Source organism: Drosophila montana, unplaced genomic scaffold (genome assembly GCF_035044405.1).
Source record: "Drosophila montana isolate Dmon_TW-CO22-7 unplaced genomic scaffold, ASM3504440v1 contig_3282_1, whole genome shotgun sequence".
NCBI classification, from domain to species: Eukaryota; Metazoa; Arthropoda; class Insecta; order Diptera; family Drosophilidae; genus Drosophila; species Drosophila montana.
The window spans coordinates 53543-76422 of NW_026998166.1; the positions used below are offsets into that span (position 1 = coordinate 53543).

A 22880-nucleotide genomic window follows, 5' to 3' on the forward strand; every position below is an offset into this window, starting at 1 on the left:
CCAGCCAATTAATACATAGTCTCCAGTCAATGCGAAGGCAACACCATCAAAAGAGTCAACTATGTGTTGCGTCGAAGGGCGCGGAGACAAAAATGTAAAAGTCAAATACATAAAAGTATAACGAAAGAATTAACATTTTTTCACAGCAATAAATGCATAAAAGTCAAATATATATGCCGATATATGGCATAAAATTTATAATCTTTTGCAGCGCAGCGCAGCGCATTGGATGCTGGGCTCATCGCATTGTCATCGCTAATAGAGACATACCGAAAACAGATCGACTGGAGAATTCGAAGTGAACGAAAAACTTTGAATTTCGAGCGAACGTTACTTTTCGGTCTGCCATAAAATTTTATGGGCCTGAAAGACGACGACGACGACGACAATGGCGCAGCTGTAAGCAGAAGTTACGTTGATTGGATAATGCCAGAGTGTGTAGCTGTATCTCTAGGGGTCGATTCTGCCGGTCCTATGGGTGCCAATTAAGACAGCAGCAACACCAGCCGCCAGTTGCCAGTTGCCAGCCGCCATCATATCATAAAACTTTTTTCCATTCGTGAGCGATCTTAAAAAGATCATTCGTACATTTTATGGCAGACGGACAGCCGGACGGACGGAGCTGCCAACTGCATTTCTTCTTATGCTATTCACAAGAAGTGAGGTTATAAATCACTTGGCATTTGCCCGCTTTTTTTTTTATTTTTTTTTTTTTGATGCAATTGAATGGATGTCAAAGTTCTCACAAAATGGCGTATGCGCATGCATAAGCTGTGAATTCCCAGTAATTGGAAATGTGCAACTGCGTATTACCCGAAATGCATGTGTAATGCGGTAGCTAACACAAAAGTCGGCAAAAGTCAAACAATTGCCGAATTCGTATTCGACACGGACGGCTGACCAAAGGCCAAAAGAGTTGAGAGTTTAACCCGAATGTGAATTCTCCAATTTAACTCGAATCTCGAAATCGGCTGGAACCAATGCAAACATGACCTCGTCCCGCTGCTCGAGCGCCTGCGCGGCCGCAATGCAATCGCGCTGCATCCGTTCGTTTGCCTGGATACCGTTTTTTTTTTCTCTCCCCTTCTTCTTATTTTTTTTAGCATGTAGGTGTGAAAATGCAGCACACACTTCCTTTTATCGGCACTCGGGCTGTTTGGTTACTTACGGTTCGTTATTTATTTTTTTTTCCTTTCATTTTTGCATTACGCACATAAAAGTCAAAATATTTTGGACTGTAAATATCAAAAAGGGGCAAAAAAAAAAACAAAAAACGTTTTTAGCAATCGACTTGGCGATTCGATTCGTATCAAATCTAGACAGGTTGTATATACTCACGGTCGGTTCGGCATGGTCTGGACATTTCCGATTTTGTTAATCTGCTGCATTATAAATCAACCGTTGAGAGCCACTCCGAGCTTGTTTTTCCAGTATGCCAGTTGCGGTACTTGAGAACCCTAGCATGATTTCTGTTGCCATTCAGCTAAGCCTAGCCATAAACAATAGCTCGAATACCCTATAAATATATACCCTATAACTTTGCTATAACTTTGCTATAACTTTACAATTTGTAGGGCCAAAGTTTGTACTCGAGTGGAGACTAACAAAAATAGCCATGTATTTAGGTTTATTTGCACATTCTTAATTATATTCCTAATTATACTTAATTAAAGCACCCACACCGCAATCACATGATACATACTCTAATCAGTTTCTCAAGCGTGAACTAAACTTGTGGCTTGTGTTTTGAACTGAATGCAAAATATTTACGGCGGAATCTCGCTGCCCGAATGCAGCTCGAAACAACAACAGAGAGCTGCCGGTCTTATGGCCAGGTCTTATCTCAAGCATGATCGAGATAATTAATTTATGCCTAGGTACATATTTGTTGGTTCACGCGGCTGTGGCTGTGGCCTCATCCCATCCCATCCCATCCCATCTTTATCCGGTTGGCTGTTTGCTGTTTGCCTCAAGTTCAGATCGGAGGTGAGGCGGCGGACAGTGTGCGGCTTTTATGCGGGAGTTTGATTAACACAATTCGGTGTGTGAGTTTTTGTGTTTATGGAAATTAAGCAACAAGTTTTTATTAGTAAGCATGCACTAATTAAACTCTGTCTATATTTTGTTATTTTTTTTTCTGTTTTTTTGTCACAGACAAAAAAATCGAACAACAAAAACAAGAAAAAAACTGAAACTGAATTTTTTGTGCTCTGTGGAGCAGTGGATCATAAAAGCCGCTAAAAGGTGTGGGCGATTTCACAAAAAGCACAAGACGTCAAAAAAACAACACAAAAATATTGTGATTTGTTTATTGAATTGATTAGAGTGCGCCAGAGTCGAGCACGAGATTCAGGCATTTGATCAAGGGAAAAATTAATCATCAACACAATCTGTACATGCCTGACAAAGACCGCATCACAAAATTTCCATATTCTGAATAAAACAATCAAAGTAGGCGGGCAAAGTCTTCAGTCAATTTTGAAATTAAGCAAATATTTAAAAAAAATAACTGAAAATTCGTACGTTCGGTCTGTAGACAAAAGCTGCTTGCTAATGCACTCCAAACGTATTTATTTCGTATCGATAGCAAAATTTATCGTTATCGCTTCTAGTTGCCACCTAGCATAAAAACGCGTTTTTGAAATTAACTAAAAAATCACGCGCAGCTAACTTCAAGTCATACCGAATTGTGTTTTGTCATTGTAAAGTGTTTTAATATCAAAACTCCCGGAATTTCAAAAATTTCTATATAAAATGGTAAGTAGACAGCTAGAAATTGCCGGCAATGTATATTAAATTATGTGCACTTCGCTTAATTAGAATCAGCAATCGCTCAAAGTTCGCCCATCAGACGTGCTGGTCCTGAACGCCACGGGCAAGGCGAGGCTGCCCACGGACCAGAACTGTTTGAGCCAACTGGCGCACGTCCATCGTTTGCGCGACTCGGAATTAAACTATGATGATCACAAGTATAACTTAAACATGCAAATGCTGCGAAATCGCGAGGGTCTGGGCGCACCCCTAAGAATGGGCATGGAACGCTTTGCCGCACGCCAAATAGGCCGATTGCCTTTCTTGCAGTCCAGGTGAGCACCAATAAATAATATAGAGTAGTAATTGGATTACGATATAATGTATATTTCACTCTTGCAGCAACATGATGGACGATGTGATCACTGGACGCTGTGATGAAATCTCATTTGAAGACTTCTTGAACCTGCCCGAGTACAATGAGAACTTGCGCCAGCCGCATGCCGTCGTCGAGAAATCTTTGGGCATTTATCTCTAGATAAATCGAGAACTTTTTTACATTACCATCTTATAACAATTAGCTGCTAATAAAAACGAATCAGCCTTCACAAAGTGGAATCTGCGTCGCGAAATTTCTTTGAGCCAAATGCACACATTTATTTGTCATCAACATTTTGCTAATTATCGCACAAACTTTTACACTTTACTCAAACAAAACGTATTTGAACTAAAAACTATAAAGAAAATATTGGCAGATTTTGGTTTCTAAAAATTATATATATATATATAGAAGAATCGGTTGTACTCGAGAGATTCATTAAATTATATACGTAAGACGTAAATGATATGCATACGAAAAATTGCTAGAAAGCAAAAAGTTGCCTTTATGAAATGCATGGAAAACCGTTTTTAAAAATATAATTAAAATAAGGAGCATACAAATTAAAAACAGCTTGCAAATGGACGAATTCGTTTCATACAATAACATTAGACTTAAGCTTAAGGAAACCAAATTAAATGAAGCGGAGGGCATTTCAAAATTATACAATACATTGCATATGTAGAAGATATTTCGTTTGTTTTGTTTGTTGGAATACAATAGATACTATATAGAATAGAAGCTTTCGTTTGCACTGCACGCTCTAGTAGATCCAGTTCACGGGCACCCACTGCTCCTCGTGGCTCATCTGATCCAGGGTCTCGACCACCTGACGGAACGTCTCGTCCGAATCTTCGTTGACAATGACCATATCGAAGTATTTCTCGTATTTGCGTTGGACAAAGCTGCTCTCCTCCACCGTGGAAATGAGATCGTCGTCCTGTTGATAACGATAACGATAATGATATGTGTTAAGCAATGTTTGTGTATTCAAGCAGAGATCTAAGAGCGCTACAAAGGTGGCCTAATGCGTGCAGGTTGGCAGTGGACATGACTCGAACATTAGAAGGCTCGACCTGGACGTAGACTCGCTGACATTTACCTCATAGAGCGATGCCAGCGACTCGAGGGTGCGTGCGCGCCTGGAGCTGAAGCGTATGGAGCTCTGACGATCGAACTGGAATAGGATTAACAGTTAGCGGTTTCTAAGCTACGACTAGCTCTAAGCACAGATATATCTCTAAACATACAGATAGATTTCTATTGGAGCCGGTCGCACGGCGATCGGCATAGATTGTTTTCAGCTGTTCCATGCCCGGCGCCGCAATGAATATAACAAATGGCATCAGTTCCTGGCTATTGTGCAGTATCTTCAAGGCGTTCGGCGCACAGTCCAATATGCACATGCGACCGCTATTGATCACATCCTTGATCGACTGCAAATGGGTGCCATACAGATTGCCATTGTGTTCGCCATATTCGAGAAACTCGTTTTGCTTGACGGCCTCATCCATTTCCTCGCGATCCATGAACCAATAGCTAACGCCATTCTCCTCCAAGGCGCGCTTCGGGCGACTCGTATCTGTTTTATAATTTCAATTTATTTAATTAAATAAAAATTCAATTCAGGCAGCTGGAAAACTGCTTCTTATTACGTGGAATCACGGCGCCAAATTTGTCCACATCGCTGTTGATCAGCCGATTCTTGAGCGTGCGTCTGCCCACACCGGAGACGCCAATCAGTACCAGAGTTTTCCTGCGGAACGGCGGCATGCGGGTGACCTCCTCGTAGAGCAGCAGCTCGGCCTTGTCGAATTCACAATTCGCCACGGAACGATACATGGTCTTCCGCTTGCGCTTGGATATCTGTGGGAATCTATATGGATTACCAGTCTTTTGGGTTCCAGCTCTAGTTGAACCTACCCGCGTGCCGCAGATGCCAATCTTGTGCACATAGTCCGCCTCGGGCGCTACGAACGCCTTGCGCCGCTCCTCGAGCTCCTGCGATGGCACCAGACCAATTTTATCCGACTCGGCGGTTATGTTCTTTGCCTGCCACCAATTCGGGTCTTTCACATTGATAATCTAAAGGAAAAGATTAAAGATTGCTTTTCTTTTCTACATAAAAATCAGTTGCTGACGCACCTGCAATATGTCGCCCGATTTGAAGGGCAGACCGATGTCCCTGCAGGGCAGCAGCGAATCCTCCGAGGGATTATATGAGAACAGGGCGCGCATATAGCACTAAGGGAATTAAATATATTCATTAGATAATCAAATATTTTAAGTAATAGAAAAAACTTCCATATATTTATGCTTAGCACTAGGATTTACTTACTTAAATGCAGGTGTTTTAGAATTTAGTTAGGATCTTGGTCTAAAGAAAACTATGATATCATATGAGATTAAATATAATATTTAATTATAATATCAATTATAATATTTAAGTACAGTGGTCGCTCGGATATTTGAATTTTTTCAGAAACCAGAATTGTTAACTTATTAGCAAAGAATTTTGAATATTTATTATTATTATATTTAGTTTTTTGTGAAATTGACATTTATTTATTTAAAATAATTACAGTCTGAGACGGAAGGGTTTTTATTAGCGAGTGACCACTGTAGTTGGCAAAACAACTAGACAAAAATATCTCGTTTGAAAATCCATGCAAAAAAGTAGCAAATTCTTTTCTTTTTTTTTTGGCTAAGAAAATTGTCGCACACACACAAGCACACACATATAGAACTTACCGTTAGTTTCTTGCCCGATTCAAGATTTGTGATGCCATTCTGTTTTACCTGACCCCCACTGACCGTATAGCGACCACTTTTGATCTCCTCATCGACATTGGGTCCGATCTTGAGCGTGAGATTCTCCTTGGCCCGGGACACCTCCACCTGGAGGTCGTCGGGCGTGCGCACCGGGCTGCCGTTCACCTCGAGTATGACATCGCCCACATGGAGCATGCCCTGCTTATCGATGACACCGCCGGCAAGGATGCGCGCCACCACCAGCTGCTTGAACTCGTCCAGCTCGACGGTCAGGCCCAGCGGCTGCTTGGGATCCCGACGCAGTCCAACCATCTTGATGGTCTCCACAGGCATCTTGCTGTTCAGTATGTCTTCCGTATACAGATAGCCGCCGGACTTGCGTTGACTTGTCGCCTCGAGTTTTGTTATGGATCCACCGGCACTTTTCAAACGTTGCTCGTACAAATATCCTATCTCATCGTGAGCACGCAGCAGAGCCTGGTTAAAGAGAGCGAGAGAAAGAGAGAGTTTGATTCTGGGTAAAAAGCTTATTAAAAAGCTTTCGGTCACACGAAAGCTTTTGTTCAACTCGTGGTGACTGACTGATTGATGGGCGGACTGATTGATGATCAACGCACAGACCAAACGATAAGAACTAGGAACTTGCATTTTTTACGAGAGTTACTTTTTCTGATGCAAATGAAGTTTCTGAGTTTCTGAAAACTCCATTTGGTAGGTTCAAAAATAGATAAAAAAGGTTGTATGAAAATTGTTTCTGATTCGATTGGCTTGAACTCAATTTAACAGATTTTGATTACAAAATTTTCGTAAAAAATTAGGAGGGCGACCTTCTGAATGGAAATTGGGGATTAAATTCCCATTGTATGGCGCAAAAGTTAAATTTTCGAGCAACCGTTTTTAAACATATTTTCAAAGCTTGAATGCATGTTTCAACAGTCTTATAAAATCCCGCCTATCAATATTAACTAACTTTCTCCGGCTAAGCCGAGTGTTTAATTGAAATACTTACACGAAAGTGAGGTTGGGCCAAGAGCTTGGCTAGCTCGCGCGATTCCAAACGTCGTGAGGGCGAGAATTTGCGTATGATATCGTCACAGATCGGCTTGTTGTTCAGATGCGCGGGCAGAAAGGCGGGCACTGGCTGCGGCTCGGTTGGATTCAGCTAAGAAGAGGAAGAAGAGTAGATGCGAGTGATACGTGAAAGAGAGACAGACATGTACGCATAATTAAATTAAGTCGTTCGCATTAAACTGCGAGTGGGGCGTTGGGCAGCAGACATCAGCTCATCATCTCATCATCGCACTGCCCTAGGTCAAGTCATCTTTGCTTCGGCTTAATTGACGTTCGCATCCGTTAATTGGTTGCTTTTTTGGCAGCATTTGCTATCTCTCTCTGCCTCTCTTTTATGGGCTACCCCATTTAACCCCTGTGAACTTTGGTCTGTTCCATTTTAACTCAACAACTTGCTTTGAGTCTTAGGTCAAAAATTGGGTCGCTTGTGCGACAAATTTGGGACGCGCATAGAACCCCCTCTTTTGAAAAAAGTGAATTTTTTGTGCTTTAATTGCATTTAATTCTCGTCTTCCGGCGCTCTTGCCTTGCGAAATTTATTTACTTTCCATCGTCGACGGCGCCAACTCAACCCTTGTCGCCGTCAAGTGTCTCTCTGCTCTTTGTTTCTGTATTTTCTGTATTTATTATTATTATTGTGATTCCTATGTCTCTGCCACAGTTTCCGCCCACGGTACAGCGACTCATTCATGCAATATTTATAAGCCAGGGAAAAGTTTTCCATTTCTCTAGAAACGCAATGAACTAAGCTGAATTGCAGCAAATTATATTAGTCAGTCAAGACGGGTGTGACGGGGTTTTTAGAAGTCAACTAGTCGCTTTTACTTAGAACAAAAAAAAGTTTATTAAAACTCTCTATCAGAGCTGTATAGAAAAAAGATAAATATCTGATCAAAATTTACATTACTTTAAAATTTCTGATTTCAAATGGACAATTATTCCCTTGGACAGAACTCTTCATTAGCGGAGAAATTTTATTATTTATTTGTTTATTAATGGTCGATAAAGCAAGTGTAAAGTTTAATTAAGTTTAATTTAGCATTTAGCCTTAATTAGAATACACAATTTTCTAATAGCATCCCCGATGGAGTTTTCCGGCTAGATATGCCCCTTGTCACAGCTAATTTTGACAGGGGAAATTTTAGCCTGTCCGGCAAGCTATGCCCCTATTTCCCTAATTTCTAAATTTCCCTAAAAAATTTCCTTCAACTTTAATTTCAAGGTGTCAAATACGCCTCTTTTTCTAAAAGTTCCTATTTTATTTAGTTCTGATCTATTCTTTTGCAGAAAGGTTTAACTTTGGAGGGAGTGCTCTATTTGAGCTTTACTTTTAAGCCTTAAAACCAATATACTTAGGCCTTCAATTCTTTCAATTCTTTTATGCAGACAAAAGCTCTGCGTTATCTCTAAGCAGCGATTATTGTTTATTTATTTCCACATAGTTGTCTGGCGCATATCGAATTTCAGTTCTTCCGTGTGAAAAGAAGCCCCACAGCGGAGCTTCCTATTCTCGCCCTAACAGACAGGCACTAACACACACACACAAACACACGCACACACACGCACACACACACGAATGACAACTGTTATTGACACTGAGCTTTGCTGTAGCTGTTGTTCTTGTTGCTGGTTGCTAACGCAAAGGGCTTTCACCTTAGAGTTTGGTTGGTTTTGTTCGCTTGTTGTCATAACAAATTGCGCAAAAATTTCAACAGGTAATGCCTAATTAGGCAAAATTGTTATGTTAATTACACACACAATAAACAACAATGAAGTTTTTCATATTTTGTTTTTTTTTGACATACTCTACGTGCGAAGGCTAAACGTTGAAAGCAACTGACGTATCTTTAAGAAATGTAACCTAAAAACTTGACTTCTGATTGGAGAAACCTTTAAAGTTTTTATTGCGCGTAATTGGTTAACATTTAACCAATATTTTTATTTAATTTATTTAGTTTTAAGCAAGCACTTTTCGTTTTTCAATTGTATTTTTTTCACTTTTTTTGGAGCCACTCCCAAAACGCGCGAGCGAGCGCAGCGTTGAAGCCAAGAAGAGCGGAGCGTGACAGCAGTCCAAAAGGTGTAAGTGTATCTGTGTGAGTAAGCCGGAGAGTGAGCTTCTGTCTGTCGGTGTGCATGTGTGTGTCTGTGTGTGTGTGTGTGTGTGTGTGTGAGTATGCAACACACACGATTTTGGAAATGCCAAAACACAGTTAAGACGTTACACAATAGACGAGACGAGAGCCGGACCGCTACAAACCAGACGCGACTACGTCATCAAGTGAGACGTCGAATACCAGTTGGCCAGGCTAAAATTGGGTTTGGGTTTGTTATTGACTGAGTAACCAAGGTAGCACATGGGCAAAACACTTGTTCCAATTTGCTCTATTTACTTAATGGCACATATACCCCAAGCAGTACATAAAAACAATCACTTTTCCAGGTATATGTATAGAAAACCGTTTACTTTTCATTAAAAGCGTCTTTAAGTTAAAATAAATGAGCGCGACGATCGCGAGAAAGAGAGAGAAGGAGAGAGCGTCAAGCAGCGAGCGAGTATTCAAAACTAACTGTTGCATATTTGTTGTTGAGCCGCTGCCCCGTTTAAGCCATGCTCAAATGAGCAAAGCGCGCGCACACACACACACACATGCACACAGGCATAAACACAAAACTCGTCAACAAGCGCACGCAACAATAGCAGAACCTCACCTTAGCACAGCTCGCAAGTAACTGACTCACACAGAAACCCCGTTCGGCTAAGCAGTTGGGCGTGCGTGCTATGAGAGTGAGAGCGCGCACACTAGGGCTAACTGCCCAGCATATGTAAGTGTGAGCTTAGTTGGCGCTCTTAGTAGCGCGTATTAGTATTAGTGCAGGGGCACTTGTTCTGTTTTATTGGTCTTAACGTTACAACTGTACGCCTCTGTATAGCTCCACTGTTAGTTAACAGAGCGCGCACTTAACAGCGGCTCAGCCAAGCCGCTCTCTGCTGAGCTTTTGCTGTCGGGCAGCCGTTGCATTAGTAGGCCAACCACTCTGCCGCTGCTCTTGTGCATTTGTTGGTTTTGTTGTTGTTTCTGCTTTTTTGTGGCCAGGTAACATAAAGTTTTCATAATTAACACATGCATGCGCATTTACTCTGAAAATCCATTTTAAAACCAGTTTGTAAAGCTTCGCTGCCTGTTTCTTAGGGCGTAGTTGTTGTCGTCGTTTGTTTGTGCTTTTTATGTGCTGCGTCGCTTTAATAGGCGTCTGGAATTTCGGAGTGACATTTATTTTAGATTTTTGCTTATCAGCAAGTCTCGTGACTTGTAATTTGTAATTACTTTCACTGCCTTTCTCAACAACGGGTCAGTGTAATAACCACCTCGTACCTCATGCCAAATGTTTATTCTAATTATTCGCGACACGCGACACGCGACGTCGCTTTTAATTTTTTTTCGTCTGTTTGTTGGCTTTTGCGTGTTTAGTTTGTGTGTGCTTTTTTTTTACACAGATTTGCCAGAAAAACAAAGGCCCATAGAGAAAGAAAATATTGTTTTACGGATTTAATTAGCTCTGCATTTTTATGGGTATTTTAATTGCGAATTGGATGGGTAAAGAAAATCAATAGCTTGGCCGCATTAAAATGGGATGTAAATTACGTCTTTTCAACGGCTTATTATTCGACTATTTACATAATTTTATTCACATATCATTTCGCCAGCAATAAGGTCAAGTTTAATGCGAAAACAAGCGAAAGGGAAATTGTGTTAATTGCTGTGCCATAATAATTATCATAAAAGTCTCATCTCGCAGCGAACACAAGTGGCATCAAGTATTTCGCACTTAATCAACGAGAACAAAGGGAAAAACAAGTACTTGCCCAGCTTTAGTACATCATTCTATATCCCAGCATCATTATTATACTATTATGCTCAAGTGAAAGCTTCTGCATCCCTGACCCTTTTACTTTCACGCACTGTAGGTAATCAGGCGTGAAATAGTCGGGGAAACGATGCAATAAAGAAAAGAGTAAGCTTTTCCAACCAAATATACAAATATGTGTACGCATATGTATACACTTGGAGAAAACTTTAAGAATGATGTACTTACACTTTCTTAAAATGCGGTCGAATTTCCTATATATAAAACTAAATCCCGAGAAATGTTATAGACATTTGGTTTTAATTCAAGTCTTATCCCTGTTTTTGTAAATAAGGGTAAATTTTCCAAACAATTCATACATATCAGTAACGAAATGTCCTTGAAATATGAAAGACAATCCAATATAAAATTTACACCAGTTCACACTAGAATTCAGCACGAAGTTTTCGCTAAGTGTATGTACCATACATAAATATATATGTGTCAGTCGTGTAAACAATGATTTTTCTTGTCTGCGCGCAATGTTCGATAATGTGGAAAAAAAAATACCGTACATTATTTTCTTCTTATTGAACGTGCCGGCATTAGCAGATGGTTTGGTTACATATGAATCTGGATCTAGGTCAGGCGACCCAAAAACAAATATAAAAGGTGTTTGTGTAATTTACATACCATAAGTTCCTTATGGGGCGTTGATGGGTTACTGAGCAAAAGGCCCTTAAGAAAGATTTCATCCGTGTCCGAGAGATCAGCGGAATTGCGATAGGCAGCTAAAAGAAGGAAAATGAGCAAAGGAAACTTCAATGTGATTTACATATGTATCTGTATGTTATAAACTCTAGATTGAAAATGAAGCTTAGATGTGATTTGTTTTGAACGAGTTGCAGCCTAAGATACCGTTACTTTTAATCGCTCACCGTTATCGGGGTTGTCATCGTCGCCAATTTTATTATTGCTGGCGAGCAGCTCCACCTGGTCCTGGCGCGCCCGACGCGACCGTGCACTCCAACGCACCATGCTGGCGCCACAGGCGAAAACTGTTTGCAATGAGTCGGATTGGCCCAAAGGCAAAGGATTGTGCTAAAGGAAGACTGACGTCACTATGAGACGCTTACACACACACACACACACGCACACGAGCAGAAGCCCTGAAGAAACTAGTTCTGCTGCTAATTTTGGCAATGCCTCAACATATGTTCAAACGTAATTTTGAATAATCACTTCGTTTTGTTATTATACATATACACACAGAGCAGCAATAATTCCGCCACGACAACAACAACAACAAGTTGGCAAGACGCGCACAAGTCAAAACACGCCAACGACAGCAGTGCCAGAGAGCGTTTAAATGAAAAGTCTTTTGTTGCATGCTGCCAAAAAGCTCGGAAGCTTGCTCCAAACTTTGGCCAACAACAACAAAAACGAGTTTTTCACGCGCTCGATAACGATAACCGAGACAGAAATCTGCTAGTCATTTGCAGCATTAACAGTCTGGCAACGCTGGCAGCTATCGTGCGTTAACGGAGCAACCCTAGAGATTTGGCTCGCCTCTATAAATCGGTCGCATGTTCAGAGATTTTCATTGTGTGTAGCAGAGGAGCTCAATAAGCCACATAAGTGAATTTCCATAGGGATAGAACAAAGTAAATAATCAAAAAAAAATATATATAAAAATGCCGGACGCAGTGCAGCAAAGCTTTGTGCGCTCCTTCATCGACTACTTGAAGAAGCAAGTCGATGTCATGTCGCCGGATCAGAGCGAGAGCATTGAGGTGGCCATACAATGTCTACAGGCCGCGTTCGATGTGGGCGAAGACGAGCCGGAAGAGCTGACGGCTACCACACAGAGTACAACAGCATCTGCCGCTGGCAGTTCGGCACCGGGCGACGGCACCGGCACAGCGCCGGGCGGAGATGCAGCTGCAGCCGGCAGCAGCGGCGGTGGCCCGGTTGCCGTCAATACAAAGAACATTGACATGTTTGAGCTCTTCCAGTCGCTGTACATTGAACGTAATCCCGAATCGCTGGCCTTGGCAGAATCCATCAAAAACGAGGGCAATCGCCTGATGAAGGATGGCAAATACAATGAGGCGCTATTGCAATACAATCGCGCCATCACCTTTGACCCGAAAAATCCGATATTCTATTGCAACCGTGCCGCGGCCCATATCCGTCTGGGCGACAACGAACGCGCCGTCACCGACTGCAAATCGGCGCTGCTTTATAACGTCAACTATAGCAAGGCATATTGCCGCTTGGGCGTCGCCTATTCCAATCTGGGCAAATTCAATGAGGCGGAGCACGCCTATGCCAAGGCCATTGAACTGGAGCCGGATAACGCCGACTATCGGAACAATCTGGAGGTGGTGCGCAATGCACGCAATCAGCCGCCCCAGCTGTCACATCTGAGCGATGGTCTCAACGCCATGCTGTCCAATCCCACAGTGCGCAATTTGTTCAGCAGCGCCGAGATCGATCTGGAGCAATTGCAATCGATGACACACAATCCGATGGTGATGAGCGCTATTGGACAATTGTTTTCAAACATCGGTCAACCAGGAGCTGCTGCAGCCGGCTCGGGTACTGCATCGGCTCAAGGGCCGCCCTTGCCCAATGATATGTTGCAATTGTTCCAGAACTTCGCCACCCATCTTGTGGGTGCGCAGCAGCGGCAGCCGGGAGGCACCAATCCACCCGATTGCCAGGAGCCGGGCAATCAGCCGCCGCCAAGCATCTAGGTGTGTGCATCGTTTTAGGGTTAACCTAGCGTGATTCGAACGCAATATACAATGTACTATCTTTTAAGCTGAAGTAAATTGTGTTAATGTTTAAAAAGGCTTACAATACACACACACACATATACACATATATTTATAATTGCTAATAAATAAATAAACACACACAAAGTGCCTCGTTTACTAGTTTCGAAATATAAAACCAATCGGAGATTGCAATTTCTAAAAATTTGTTTGTACTGGGGCTATATTAAATATATTATATATCGAAACTACATTTATATTTCGGCATCAAACTGAAACGAAACGGAACAATATAAAACTCACAATTCTCTTACAAAGTTTCATCAAAATACATTAACCCATATTCTGTCAAAACCTCAGGCAAACAAAACTATAACTTTTTAGTTTCTATCGAAACCAATTTGTTGTATTTTTCGGTTTATTGAAATTCAAAATTTAATGTTCGCATAATTTTTTCTTGTTTCTGTTGCTGTTGCTACGTTGTACAATTGTGAGGCATATATGTAAACCAAAAAAGAATAATAATTATTTATGCTTGTGAATTAAAGGATTTGACAAACTCTTTTGTACATGTTTGTAAATCTTGTGCCTCAAAAACAGTTAATACGAGAATTGCATATCTTTCATACATGGAGTGGGGGGGCTTCATTTGTTGTTTACTTTTGTAACTGGAGTTGATTATTTATGATTAGCAGAAGATATTGCAAATTGTTTACAAACTATTTTATATTATTACAGCTAGGCATTTGGATAGTTGATAAATAATGCCTGATATGATAAAACAACGTGCACAGCCAAGACAAAATAAAACTGTGTGAGACGTGAGTGAGCGTGGCGTTGTTTTAAAATATCACGCGTAAATTTGCAAACATGTTGTGTGTTTCAAAAATAAGCAAATTAAAGGGAATTGTTAAAAGAACTGCATTTAATTTGATGCTGAGTTGCAGGCTCTGAAATATATCAAAGGTAGACAATTACAATGAAAGCTCACTCGATACTCACCCGTTTGTGTGCGAATGGAGCAGACTGTTCCGTCTATAGCCAGGATTGGTGTCAGTTTTGCAAGTGGTTTATTATACGCGGGACGTTTTTAGAGAATTTTCATAATCTCTCGTTATCTTTCTTTCTTTTTTTTTTTTTTGCTTTTATGTTGTTTCATGTTGTTTAACGACTAGGATGTGAAAATAGTGTGCTGGGCTGCATCTAATATCTGTTGTTGTATCGTCGATTCCTAAAGCCTCCACCGCCGCCGCCGCCGCCGCCACCACCCCGTTGCCGCGCGCGATTGTTGTTGCCATAATTGGAATTTACCTTTCCCGAGTACTTGCCCGAGGGCGGCGAGTAGAATTTCTGTTCATTGGATGGCCGCGGTTTCTTATCCTGTACCTCTTGCTCCTGATTTCCATTGGCGGCGCCCTTGTCGCCAAATGTGATGGGCGCATGGCGTTTGCCAAGCTTGCTCTGCAAAGTAATTTAACATCTAAATGTGATAATCAAGATATTTATGATAATGCATACATTTTTGGGCACAACCCAGGAGAGCACAATGTCATGTTTGAATATGGGCGGTGAATGAAATAGATCACGTATCAGAATATTTATGTTTGATGTTGTCTTCAAAGCCGTTTGCTTCAATTGATTCTCCTCGGTTTTCAGCTCCTCGACTGACTTGCCTTTAAGAGCCTCCTCCAGTTTCTTAATGTAACTACAAAATAAAATAAGTTAGGGAATATCTTGTATGGCTTAATGCATATGGAACTTACCCCTGTGTACCGCGCGCTAGATATTGCAATCTAGCACGGAAGTCTTTTAGTTTTTCGGCATCCTCAACAAACATTAAATTGCCTGGATGCTTCTTGCCCAGCGTGTGCAATGCATAAAGCAAGCATTCAGCATGCGAGAATTGAAATGAGGGTGGCGTATCTGCCGTATCCTCCTCGCTCAGCTTTGGCAAGGGCATATATTCCTGTAAAAAAGGATTAAACATTAATCACACTTTCAAATAAATCCAAACCATAAAAACCCACCAATAGCACATTGTACACGGCATTAATGCGTTCGTTGGCATTTTCTAGTTTATCCGTGTTGGTAATCATCTCGGCGAATACTTTAAGCAAACGCAACTGTATCTGATCCTGTGAGATTGCGGTGGCAATCAAATTCCATGTGTTTATTGGCAACAGTTTATCGCAAACATAAGCCACGAATTGTGTTGATTTAATGGTTTTCTACAATTTAAAGTGATAGGATTCAATTTTATCTACTGCAGGTTGTTTGCTTACCGAAAAGTAAGGTGCTGCTGCCGTGGCACATTGTATGAAACGTTCCACAACCTCATCGTCAACAGCTATGGTATCCGTATCGACGGTATTTAGCTCAGCCTGTTCCGTTGCCAACTTGACCAATTCGGCATGGCCGGTAATTGTGTTGCCCAGCTTGGTCGCGCCCAATATCGTCATACATAGATGAAATTCATCGGCTGTCACGTCCTGCAATGCCTTCTTGACCTCCTCCACAATATAATCCTCAATTTCCTTGGTTATGACATTCGGACCCATTGTCAACAGTTTGGTTGCAATGAACTTAAAGCAACGCTCACGCGTTGGCTCGTCGCCCGTGGTTATCTGCTGAAACAAACCAGCTATGGCGCTCTTCGTGTCCAATTTAATGATGCTGAGCAACGAGTTGTTCACTTGCTGTAACTCGGTTGCGTCGTCCAGAATTAGTAGCTGGGCCAGTGTGTCGCCCACGCGGACGGTAGCTTCGGCATTGCCCTGGCATAGCTTGGGCAAATCTTTGATGGCTTGGCGGCGTATCTGAAAGTGGGCATGAAAATATATAATTACAATTTTTCCAATTATCTCAGGGTGTTATAATTTTGTAATTCTTTCAATTTTTGTTTTTGGAGGGAACCGGGACTGGAGTACTATTATATCATATAGCTCCCATAGACACAATCGCTCAATGGCAATATATGTATGCAGGGAAGGGTATTTAAGTTAACTTTTATTTGACTGACGCACCTGTGTATCATCATCTTCGCATAAATCGAACTGTGCATCAATTGCGGTATCTGACAGTTCCGGAAAGTGTTTAAAAAAGTTGCCAATAAATTGCGATGCCAAACGCTTCTCCTTCGATGTGCCTTTTACGGCCTGTAATATCTCTTTGTATTCCGCAACATGCTAAAAATATTAAAAAGGCAACATTTTATAGATTTAATAACTGTTTTTTCAACTAGCGCCGGCGCGGATGCCAATTTGCAGGCTCATGTACTTGTGTTCACACATGCACGCACTCACACATATGTATATGTCAACTACCGTTCGTTTTGACGCGTCTTTTTAATGGCGCTTACCTCAGTTATTTTATCTCCCGCTTCGGATAATATCTCGTAGCATTTATAAAGACGCTCAATGTTGTCCATTGTTGTAGCTTAACAGTTATTTTATTACTAATAATTACTTTTACAGTCAGTTTAACACAGCAAAACGTTTTCCACGATTTTTTCTCTCAAACAAAATGGTGTGTCTAGTCAGTGATGTCACTTCTAGTGAGCGTGCTGTCGATTGGCGTATGAAGTTATCGGTAACGATTTATGCGATTGTTATCGAGTAACGAATAGCTAGTCACGTAATATAATTTATTTAAAAATTATTGCGGTTACAAATTGCTGATTAAATTAAGAGATTGCCTTTAAGGCTAGCTCAAAGTAATCCACCATCATGGGATATATTTCATCGTATTGTTGAATATTTTTGCGCCTGGCATTGTCACGATATCTTTGCAGTGCCCCGGATATCAGCTCCAATTTCTCGCGCTCTGCTGTATGTCCATCCAGCCATTCGATCAAACGCTCATTTGACCAATTTGCAGTGGTGTGCGGTGATTGCAGCTCGGCGCCAGCATGTCCGAACAGGAGCAGCAGAACTATATAGCTGGGCACAAGGGAATCCGCACCAACGGTTTGCTTCACCAGCTCCTCGGGACTCTGCACAATCAGCAGCGACATGGCGCGCAGCAAACGCGACGGTTTGCCCAGCTCAGCGAAATTGGGACAAAGTGGTTTCAGTGCCTGCTCCATGTGCAGGCAATCCTGTTTCAGGCGATGTCTGCCAGCGCTGCTCAAGGGACGCAAAATGCATAGGTTGTGTATAAAGAGCTCAATGCAGCGCTTGGCCAGCTCCTGGCCACATTTACTGGTCATCTCCTTATCATCAAACAGTTCGATATGGTGCGACCAGGAGCGGCTGACAAACTCCTGTAAGAATAATCATGCTTTTGTATAGTTACTGGTGGCAAGGGATAAACACATTATACGCACCTGCAGCTCCTTCATGTACATTGATGGACCGGTTGTGGCCAGTCTGTCCGTATTGAGACCCGGCTCACGGTGCATGCTTAGTATAATAATGCTAATAGCTGTGATAATCGATTCCATAATCTGCTGCAATATGCTTCCAATTAAAAGATCCGCCTGCTCCAAGGAGCGCGCTATGTTCGCACGTGCTGCGCCCGGCGTTTTATCGAATTGCAGCTGCAGATCATTCAACATGCGACGCACTGAATCCTTGTAATAGTACAGCACATTCGCCAGTTGCGTGTTCTGCTGCTGCTGCAAATTGGGCAAATCGACGACCTGCTTGGAGTCGGCGCCCAGCTTAATTTGTGCCTCCAGCTTGGTGCACAGCTCCTTGCCGCAGGCAATAAACACATTTGCAATCGCATTGCTGAGCCGGCTGTCAATAAGCGCTGCGCTCAGCTCCGTCGATGCGACACGTATGAAATTGTCCACAGTTTCATTGCCGGGCAAATCTACGCCCGCCAAGCAGGCCTTCAGATTGGCAGCACACTTGCTCACATAGCCGACTTCGAGCGGCGCAAAGAGTTCGTTGTCGAATTGGAATTCATTGTTCAGCCGCTGTTCCAGCCCTCGCGCCGAAGTCAGCAGCTTGGATAGGCCCTCCTGGAGCGTTTGGTTGACATGCTGTGAGCACTCGTCAAAGGATTTACGCAGCAGCTGCTGCACACGCTGCCAGAAGCGCTGTGGAATGCACTGATCCGATGACTCGCTGGTGTAGCCAAATTGATTGATTTGCTCCAGCGCCGTTTTCAGCAGCTTGATTTGTGTGCAGCTCTCGTAGAGCTCGTCGTAGAGCAGCCAGTGCAGCGATTTCCAAAATTTGGCGCGAAAATTTTGGGTCGTTGTCAATTGTGGCGCCTTACCAGGGCCACGTGCCGCCCCAGACTTGGCTGCGCCGTTGCCACCATGCGTGGGCGAGCGCATGGCATCGGCCTTGTTGAGGACGGATATGTCGGTGCCGGCAAAGCATTCCTTGAGCGATTGCTCCATGTCAGCTATGAATGTGGCCAGCAGATTTTCCAGTGATTTCTCCAGCGTGTTAAAGTTCATAAAGATCTAAATAAGATTGTTTACTTTGAGGCTGGAGACCGTGTTGAGCAGTCACTCACCTTTAGCGCGTTGACCACCTGCGTCTGGTTGCGCTCCTGCAGCCCCGTGACCAACTGCATCTGCGTTAAGTTGCGTATTTTTTGCCTAGAACTTAACACATAGGCGCGTTCCTCCTGTATAAACTCGATGTCCTTCAGCTCCTTGTCTGCTATCAGCTGACCTAGCTCAAAATGCAGCTCCGCCTGTCGCAGCACATCTTTGGTATTCTTTAGCTTGGCCGTTAACGTGAGCAATGTGCCTGCCGAGCGCAGCAGATGTGACACCTCATGGAGTCGACCCAGCACTTGGGTTTGATTCTCCACCAACTGGTATTGGGTGTCCACCTGGGACTTCAGGCGATGTCCTGTGGCGCGCACGCGTTGCACATCCTCGGCCAGCGAATTGAGTGCGGCATCAAAGCGGCCGGCGTGTGTTGCCTGCTGCAGCAGTGCACCATGCTTGTCGCGCACTTGCTGATGCAGCTCTTCGGTGGTGTTTTGCAGACGTTTCGATAGCTCCTGGATCTGTACGCCAATCGTCAGGTGCGACATGGCCGAGGTGTAGTCGTCATCAGCTTCAGCTGCGTCCAGAACGGACTTATCCTTGTTGGCATTAGTTGCACTGGCAGCCATCATATTGGATACCCTAAAAGAGTGTTTTAGTTGTCGCTTAATATTATTTTATCTATTATTTAAGCCACTTCTTTAGCCTTTAAATATTAAACAAAACACGTACATTGCCAGTTTGTCTGGCCTTTAATTTGGTATTTTTGGCTTGGGTCAAATTTAGGCATTTTTTTATTTGTTTTGATTTTGCTGCCTAAGACTATTGGTATTATTAGAATTTAATTATTCCAATGCCTAATGATATAATTAATATTTAATCGACCTGCTGCATATATTAGTGTCATTTTAATTTCATTCGTTAGTTGTAATGTTGGCACCCTTCCGTTATAATTACAAATTATATTGCAAGTTCAGTGACCTTAACGTCATACCAAATAACGGACTTAGTTGTCACTCGTGCATTGCCGTTTTGCTTGGTATTTAATTTGGTATTTTTGTAGGCGCTTTAGCAAATTTAGGCAATTTTTTCATGTTTGTTTTGGTTTTTGCTAAGAACAAAACAATATTGGAATTTTTATAATATATATTATTTTATTGTTACCAGTGAAATGTCTGACGACATAAAAAAGTATTTCAACGGTCTGTTGCAGAAGTAAGTGTCGTTTTAGCAGCAGTTATTAAACTGGCACCCACACACCCTGCTAATTACGAATTGCATTTTCTTGCAGGGTCAGCGGCCTCTACGTCATACAGATAACGGACCGAGATGGCGTGCCGCTGCTGCGAGTTAGCCACAGTCAGGAGAAGAATGTGGATTTTGCATTAATGCCATCGTTCATACCCACATTTACCACAGCCTGCGATCAGGCCAGCAAACTGGGCCTGGGACGCAATAAAACAATTATATCAATGTATTCCAACTATCAGGTGGGTGTGTGTACTAGAGATGGGTGCGTGTCTTTTATGGAACACGCACGATCGTGAGTGCTCGTCACGCAACCAATGCCACATGTAATCAGATAGTTCGACTACTCACCAACTTTCTCCCTCTCACCCGACTCCTGCAGGTGGTCCAAATGAACAAATTGCCGGTGATTTTGACATTCGTTGGCGCTGAAGATTGCAACACGGGCCATATACTGGCACTTGAGCATCAGGTGGATGGTTATCTGGAGGACATAAAACTGGCCGTTACAGAGCCATAGAAACGCTTTTGTACGAATACGAATGTAGTATATATGTATATTTAAAAAATGAAACTTTTTACTTGGCTTAAATGCAAATGCTGAATAATATTTGTCTACGACTGATTCGCAAAATGAGCGCCACCTATGGGGAATGATCAGCAAATCACGTTACATTCTGCAAAAACTTCCTTCTCTATCTCTTTTTAAAACTAGAATACATTCCGAAAATTGCAAAACTCTCTGTTTACTCCCAATCAATTTGTAGCTATGGTAGTTTTAAAGCTCATCGTGCATGCTCTGTGCGGAGGCAGTGTAGGCATCGCTATCACAGGCAGCGGGCGTCTCAAATTCGTAAAAGTATTCACAGCGATTCGGCTCGCTGACCGCTGTGATACGTGGCTCCATTGCGCATTTGATATTGATTATGGCCGAACGTTGCGGTCCATTCCAGCAGGCAGCGCCTTGCGCATACTTTTGCCGGCTATATTTGCTGGCACCTTCGCCAATCCATTGCTCCCAACGGCCCAATGTGGTCTCGGCGCCGCCGTTGCGTGGCTTTTGCGACACACGATCGAAGGGGCACAGCGTGTAGACATATTCTCGATCCTCATACGTATAGCACTCGCCATCCAGCACCGCCCACTCCTCGTGCGGGCCATAGTCCTTGCCCTCCTGCTCGTCAATCTCCTTGACTTCGTGTTCGATTTCGCGTATTTGACGTGCCACCTCCTCGTAAGCATTGCGCGCCTCGTTGGCCTGCTCAATCAGACGCTGTGTCTCCGGATCGTAGGCCGGTGCCGCTGTAGTTGTTTCAACTTCGGGTGTTGCTTCACCAACGCCCACATCGGGCTCTTCGTCGTCGTACTGATCCTCATCATCTTCGCCCTCCTCTTCTTCTTCGCCGGCAGCAGCAGTTTCCAAGTCCGCTTGCTCTGCAAGAAAATTATTAGTCACAAAATTGGATAAATTGCTAATGTGGCTTACCCTCACTCGGCTCTGGGTTGTGCAGTTCAGCGCCCTCCACGTCCGCCGCCTGAGGCAGCTCCTCCTCTTCAACGGGCGCCTGTGGCGGCTGGAACAAACCATCAGCTAGCATTTTCAGTGGCTTAATTCGCGGCCAAGCTAAGGTAACGAAGGCATCCAAATCCACTCGATCACGTTCATCTAGGAAGTATCTGGCCTCCTCCACGGTCACAACGCCGTTGCGATCGCGATCCAGGTTCATGTCCACCATCAGCTCGGTTACCTCCACGAAGCCATCCTTGTTGGTATCGTAGCGCACAAAGCTCAGGGAGGCCTCGACGCGCATTTGCTGTGGCTCCTGTTCCGCCTGCGCCGTCTCTGCATCCAGTTCTCGTTGTTGCTCCTTGAATGCCTCGACCGCTTCGGTTTCCAGAGCTTCAGCGTTGTGCTTGAGCTGCTCCTTCTCGACCTTCAAAGACTCTTGTTCCTTGATGCGAGCATTCAGCTCGGAGCGACGCGCGGAACGATCCGCTTTCATTTGCTTGCCGCGCGTTATCATCTCCTGCCGTTTCTCGGCACCCCGCTTGTGCAGTTCCGCTTCGTTGCGACGTTTGATGGCCGCAGCGGCGCCCAGCTCGATGCAGGTGTTGGCACAGCCCACCGCGGGCAGCTCATCGCTGCCATCACAACAATCGCAGATGCCATCCTGCACCAGGGAACTGGGTATTTCCACGGGCTGATGACCTTTGTTGGTGCAGTGGAACTGCGCCAGAGGGCAGGCTGAAGTGCCCGGCTCATCGCTGCCATCGGCGCAATCACAGTAATCATCATTTATCTGAGTAAATGGTATCGTTTTGCTTCCATCCAGGCAGCTCCATTTGCCATCCGCCTGTGGCTGATACAGGGCCGCCTTTGCTAGTGAAACGCCGCGTGGACGTGGCACCTCTCCGCATTGAACTGCGTTTAAGGTATATGTTAATATTGCTAGTAATATTAACTGTAGATTGGTTTGATGCATATTAAAAACTCAGTCCGCGCACTACCAATGAATTACGTGGAAATTTTACACTTGTAAATGCCGGTCTGCGGATAAGTGTGACGTATATCACT

At 43.3% G+C, this 22880-nt stretch overlaps 7 protein-coding genes across 8 annotated transcripts; 3 read left to right on the top strand and 4 right to left on the bottom strand.

The window, feature by feature from the left end:
• The first annotated feature begins 2544 nt into the window (after positions 1 to 2544).
• On the top strand, positions 2545 to 3369 carry Pomp (proteasome maturation protein). The gene is made up of 3 exons (XM_064690748.1): positions 2545 to 2757; positions 2821 to 3086; positions 3154 to 3369. The coding sequence occupies exons 1-3, from the start codon at positions 2755 to 2757 to the stop codon at positions 3287 to 3289; spliced, it is 405 nt and encodes a 134-aa protein (XP_064546818.1). The 5' UTR covers positions 2545 to 2754; the 3' UTR covers positions 3290 to 3369.
• Positions 3370 to 3383: 14 nt separating this feature from the next.
• On the bottom strand, positions 3384 to 12078 carry vari (MAGUK p55 subfamily member vari). The gene is made up of 10 exons (XM_064690744.1): positions 11761 to 12078; positions 11516 to 11613; positions 6912 to 7064; positions 5882 to 6379; positions 5276 to 5374; positions 5054 to 5215; positions 4786 to 4996; positions 4381 to 4712; positions 4233 to 4307; positions 3384 to 4070 (listed from the first exon to the last, which is right to left on the bottom strand). Exons 1-10 carry the CDS (start codon positions 11858 to 11860, stop codon positions 3894 to 3896), a joined length of 1905 nt encoding a protein of 634 aa, XP_064546814.1. The 5' UTR covers positions 11861 to 12078; the 3' UTR covers positions 3384 to 3893.
• A 313-nt stretch (positions 12079 to 12391) lies between these two features.
• On the top strand, positions 12392 to 13749 carry Sgt (small glutamine-rich tetratricopeptide containing protein). The gene has a single exon (XM_064690747.1). The coding sequence runs from the start codon at positions 12517 to 12519 to the stop codon at positions 13579 to 13581; it is 1065 nt and encodes a 354-aa protein (XP_064546817.1). The 5' UTR covers positions 12392 to 12516; the 3' UTR covers positions 13582 to 13749.
• Positions 13750 to 14689: 940 nt separating this feature from the next.
• On the bottom strand, positions 14690 to 17103 carry cass (cassowary). Its single transcript, XM_064690746.1, has 7 exons — positions 16961 to 17103; positions 16626 to 16787; positions 15885 to 16418; positions 15630 to 15830; positions 15366 to 15568; positions 15121 to 15307; positions 14690 to 15063 (listed from the first exon to the last, which is right to left on the bottom strand). The coding sequence occupies exons 1-7, from the start codon at positions 17027 to 17029 to the stop codon at positions 14806 to 14808; spliced, it is 1614 nt and encodes a 537-aa protein (XP_064546816.1). The 5' UTR covers positions 17030 to 17103; the 3' UTR covers positions 14690 to 14805.
• Positions 17104 to 17228: 125 nt separating this feature from the next.
• On the bottom strand, positions 17229 to 19923 carry fws (four way stop). Of its 2 annotated transcripts, XM_064690742.1 has the most exons (4): positions 19790 to 19923; positions 19075 to 19699; positions 17927 to 19021; positions 17229 to 17863 (listed from the first exon to the last, which is right to left on the bottom strand). In XM_064690742.1, coding segments are annotated over exons 1-4 (2301 nt in total). In that variant the 5' UTR covers positions 19792 to 19923; the 3' UTR covers positions 17229 to 17284. The 2 variants fall into 2 exon arrangements, with proteins under 2 accessions (XP_064546812.1, XP_064546813.1); XM_064690743.1 differs by lacking the exon at positions 19790 to 19923 and having other exon boundaries at positions 19075 to 19754.
• Positions 19924 to 20119: 196 nt separating this feature from the next.
• On the top strand, positions 20120 to 20915 carry Lamtor3 (Late endosomal/lysosomal adaptor, MAPK and MTOR activator 3). Its single transcript, XM_064690749.1, has 3 exons — positions 20120 to 20272; positions 20349 to 20547; positions 20688 to 20915. Exons 1-3 carry the CDS (start codon positions 20229 to 20231, stop codon positions 20823 to 20825), a joined length of 381 nt encoding a protein of 126 aa, XP_064546819.1. The 5' UTR covers positions 20120 to 20228; the 3' UTR covers positions 20826 to 20915.
• GCS2beta (glucosidase 2 subunit beta) lies at positions 20843 to 22854 on the bottom strand. The gene is made up of 2 exons (XM_064690745.1): positions 21792 to 22854; positions 20843 to 21739 (listed from the first exon to the last, which is right to left on the bottom strand). Exons 1-2 carry the CDS (start codon positions 22786 to 22788, stop codon positions 21084 to 21086), a joined length of 1653 nt encoding a protein of 550 aa, XP_064546815.1. The 5' UTR covers positions 22789 to 22854; the 3' UTR covers positions 20843 to 21083.
• Between the last annotated feature and the right edge of the window lie 26 nt (positions 22855 to 22880).

Coding starts and splice junctions, on each gene's coding strand:
- Pomp (XM_064690748.1), top strand. Junction 3,087..3,153: donor TTGCCTTTCTTGCAGTCCAG/GTGAGCACCAAT, acceptor TCACTCTTGCAG/CAACATGATGGACGATGTGA.
- vari (XM_064690744.1), bottom strand. CDS start 11,860: ATGGTGCGTTGGAGTGCACGGTCGCGTCGGGCGCGCCAGGACCAGGTG. Junction 7,065..11,515: donor CGCCCCATAAGGAACTTATG/GTATGTAAATTA, acceptor TCCTCTTCTTAG/CTGAATCCAACCGAGCCGCA. Junction 4,308..4,380: donor GCTCCAATAGAAATCTATCT/GTATGTTTAGAG, acceptor ATCCTATTCCAG/TTCGATCGTCAGAGCTCCAT.
- Sgt (XM_064690747.1), top strand. CDS start 12,517: ATGCCGGACGCAGTGCAGCAAAGCTTTGTGCGCTCCTTCATCGACTAC.
- cass (XM_064690746.1), bottom strand. CDS start 17,029: ATGGACAACATTGAGCGTCTTTATAAATGCTACGAGATATTATCCGAA. Junction 15,831..15,884: donor CAGCAGCACCTTACTTTTCG/GTAAGCAAACAA, acceptor TTTAAATTGTAG/AAAACCATTAAATCAACACA. Junction 15,308..15,365: donor CTAGCGCGCGGTACACAGGG/GTAAGTTCCATA, acceptor TTTATTTTGTAG/TTACATTAAGAAACTGGAGG.
- fws (XM_064690742.1), bottom strand. Junction 19,022..19,074: donor AGGTGGTCAACGCGCTAAAG/GTGAGTGACTGC, acceptor AATCTTATTTAG/ATCTTTATGAACTTTAACAC. Junction 17,864..17,926: donor TGTACATGAAGGAGCTGCAG/GTGCGTATAATG, acceptor TTATTCTTACAG/GAGTTTGTCAGCCGCTCCTG.
- Lamtor3 (XM_064690749.1), top strand. CDS start 20,229: ATGTCTGACGACATAAAAAAGTATTTCAACGGTCTGTTGCAGAA. Junction 20,273..20,348: donor TTCAACGGTCTGTTGCAGAA/GTAAGTGTCGTT, acceptor ATTTTCTTGCAG/GGTCAGCGGCCTCTACGTCA. Junction 20,548..20,687: donor CAATGTATTCCAACTATCAG/GTGGGTGTGTGT, acceptor CGACTCCTGCAG/GTGGTCCAAATGAACAAATT.
- GCS2beta (XM_064690745.1), bottom strand. CDS start 22,788: ATGCATCAAACCAATCTACAGTTAATATTACTAGCAATATTAACATAT. Junction 21,740..21,791: donor CAACCCAGAGCCGAGTGAGG/GTAAGCCACATT, acceptor ATTTTCTTGCAG/AGCAAGCGGACTTGGAAACT.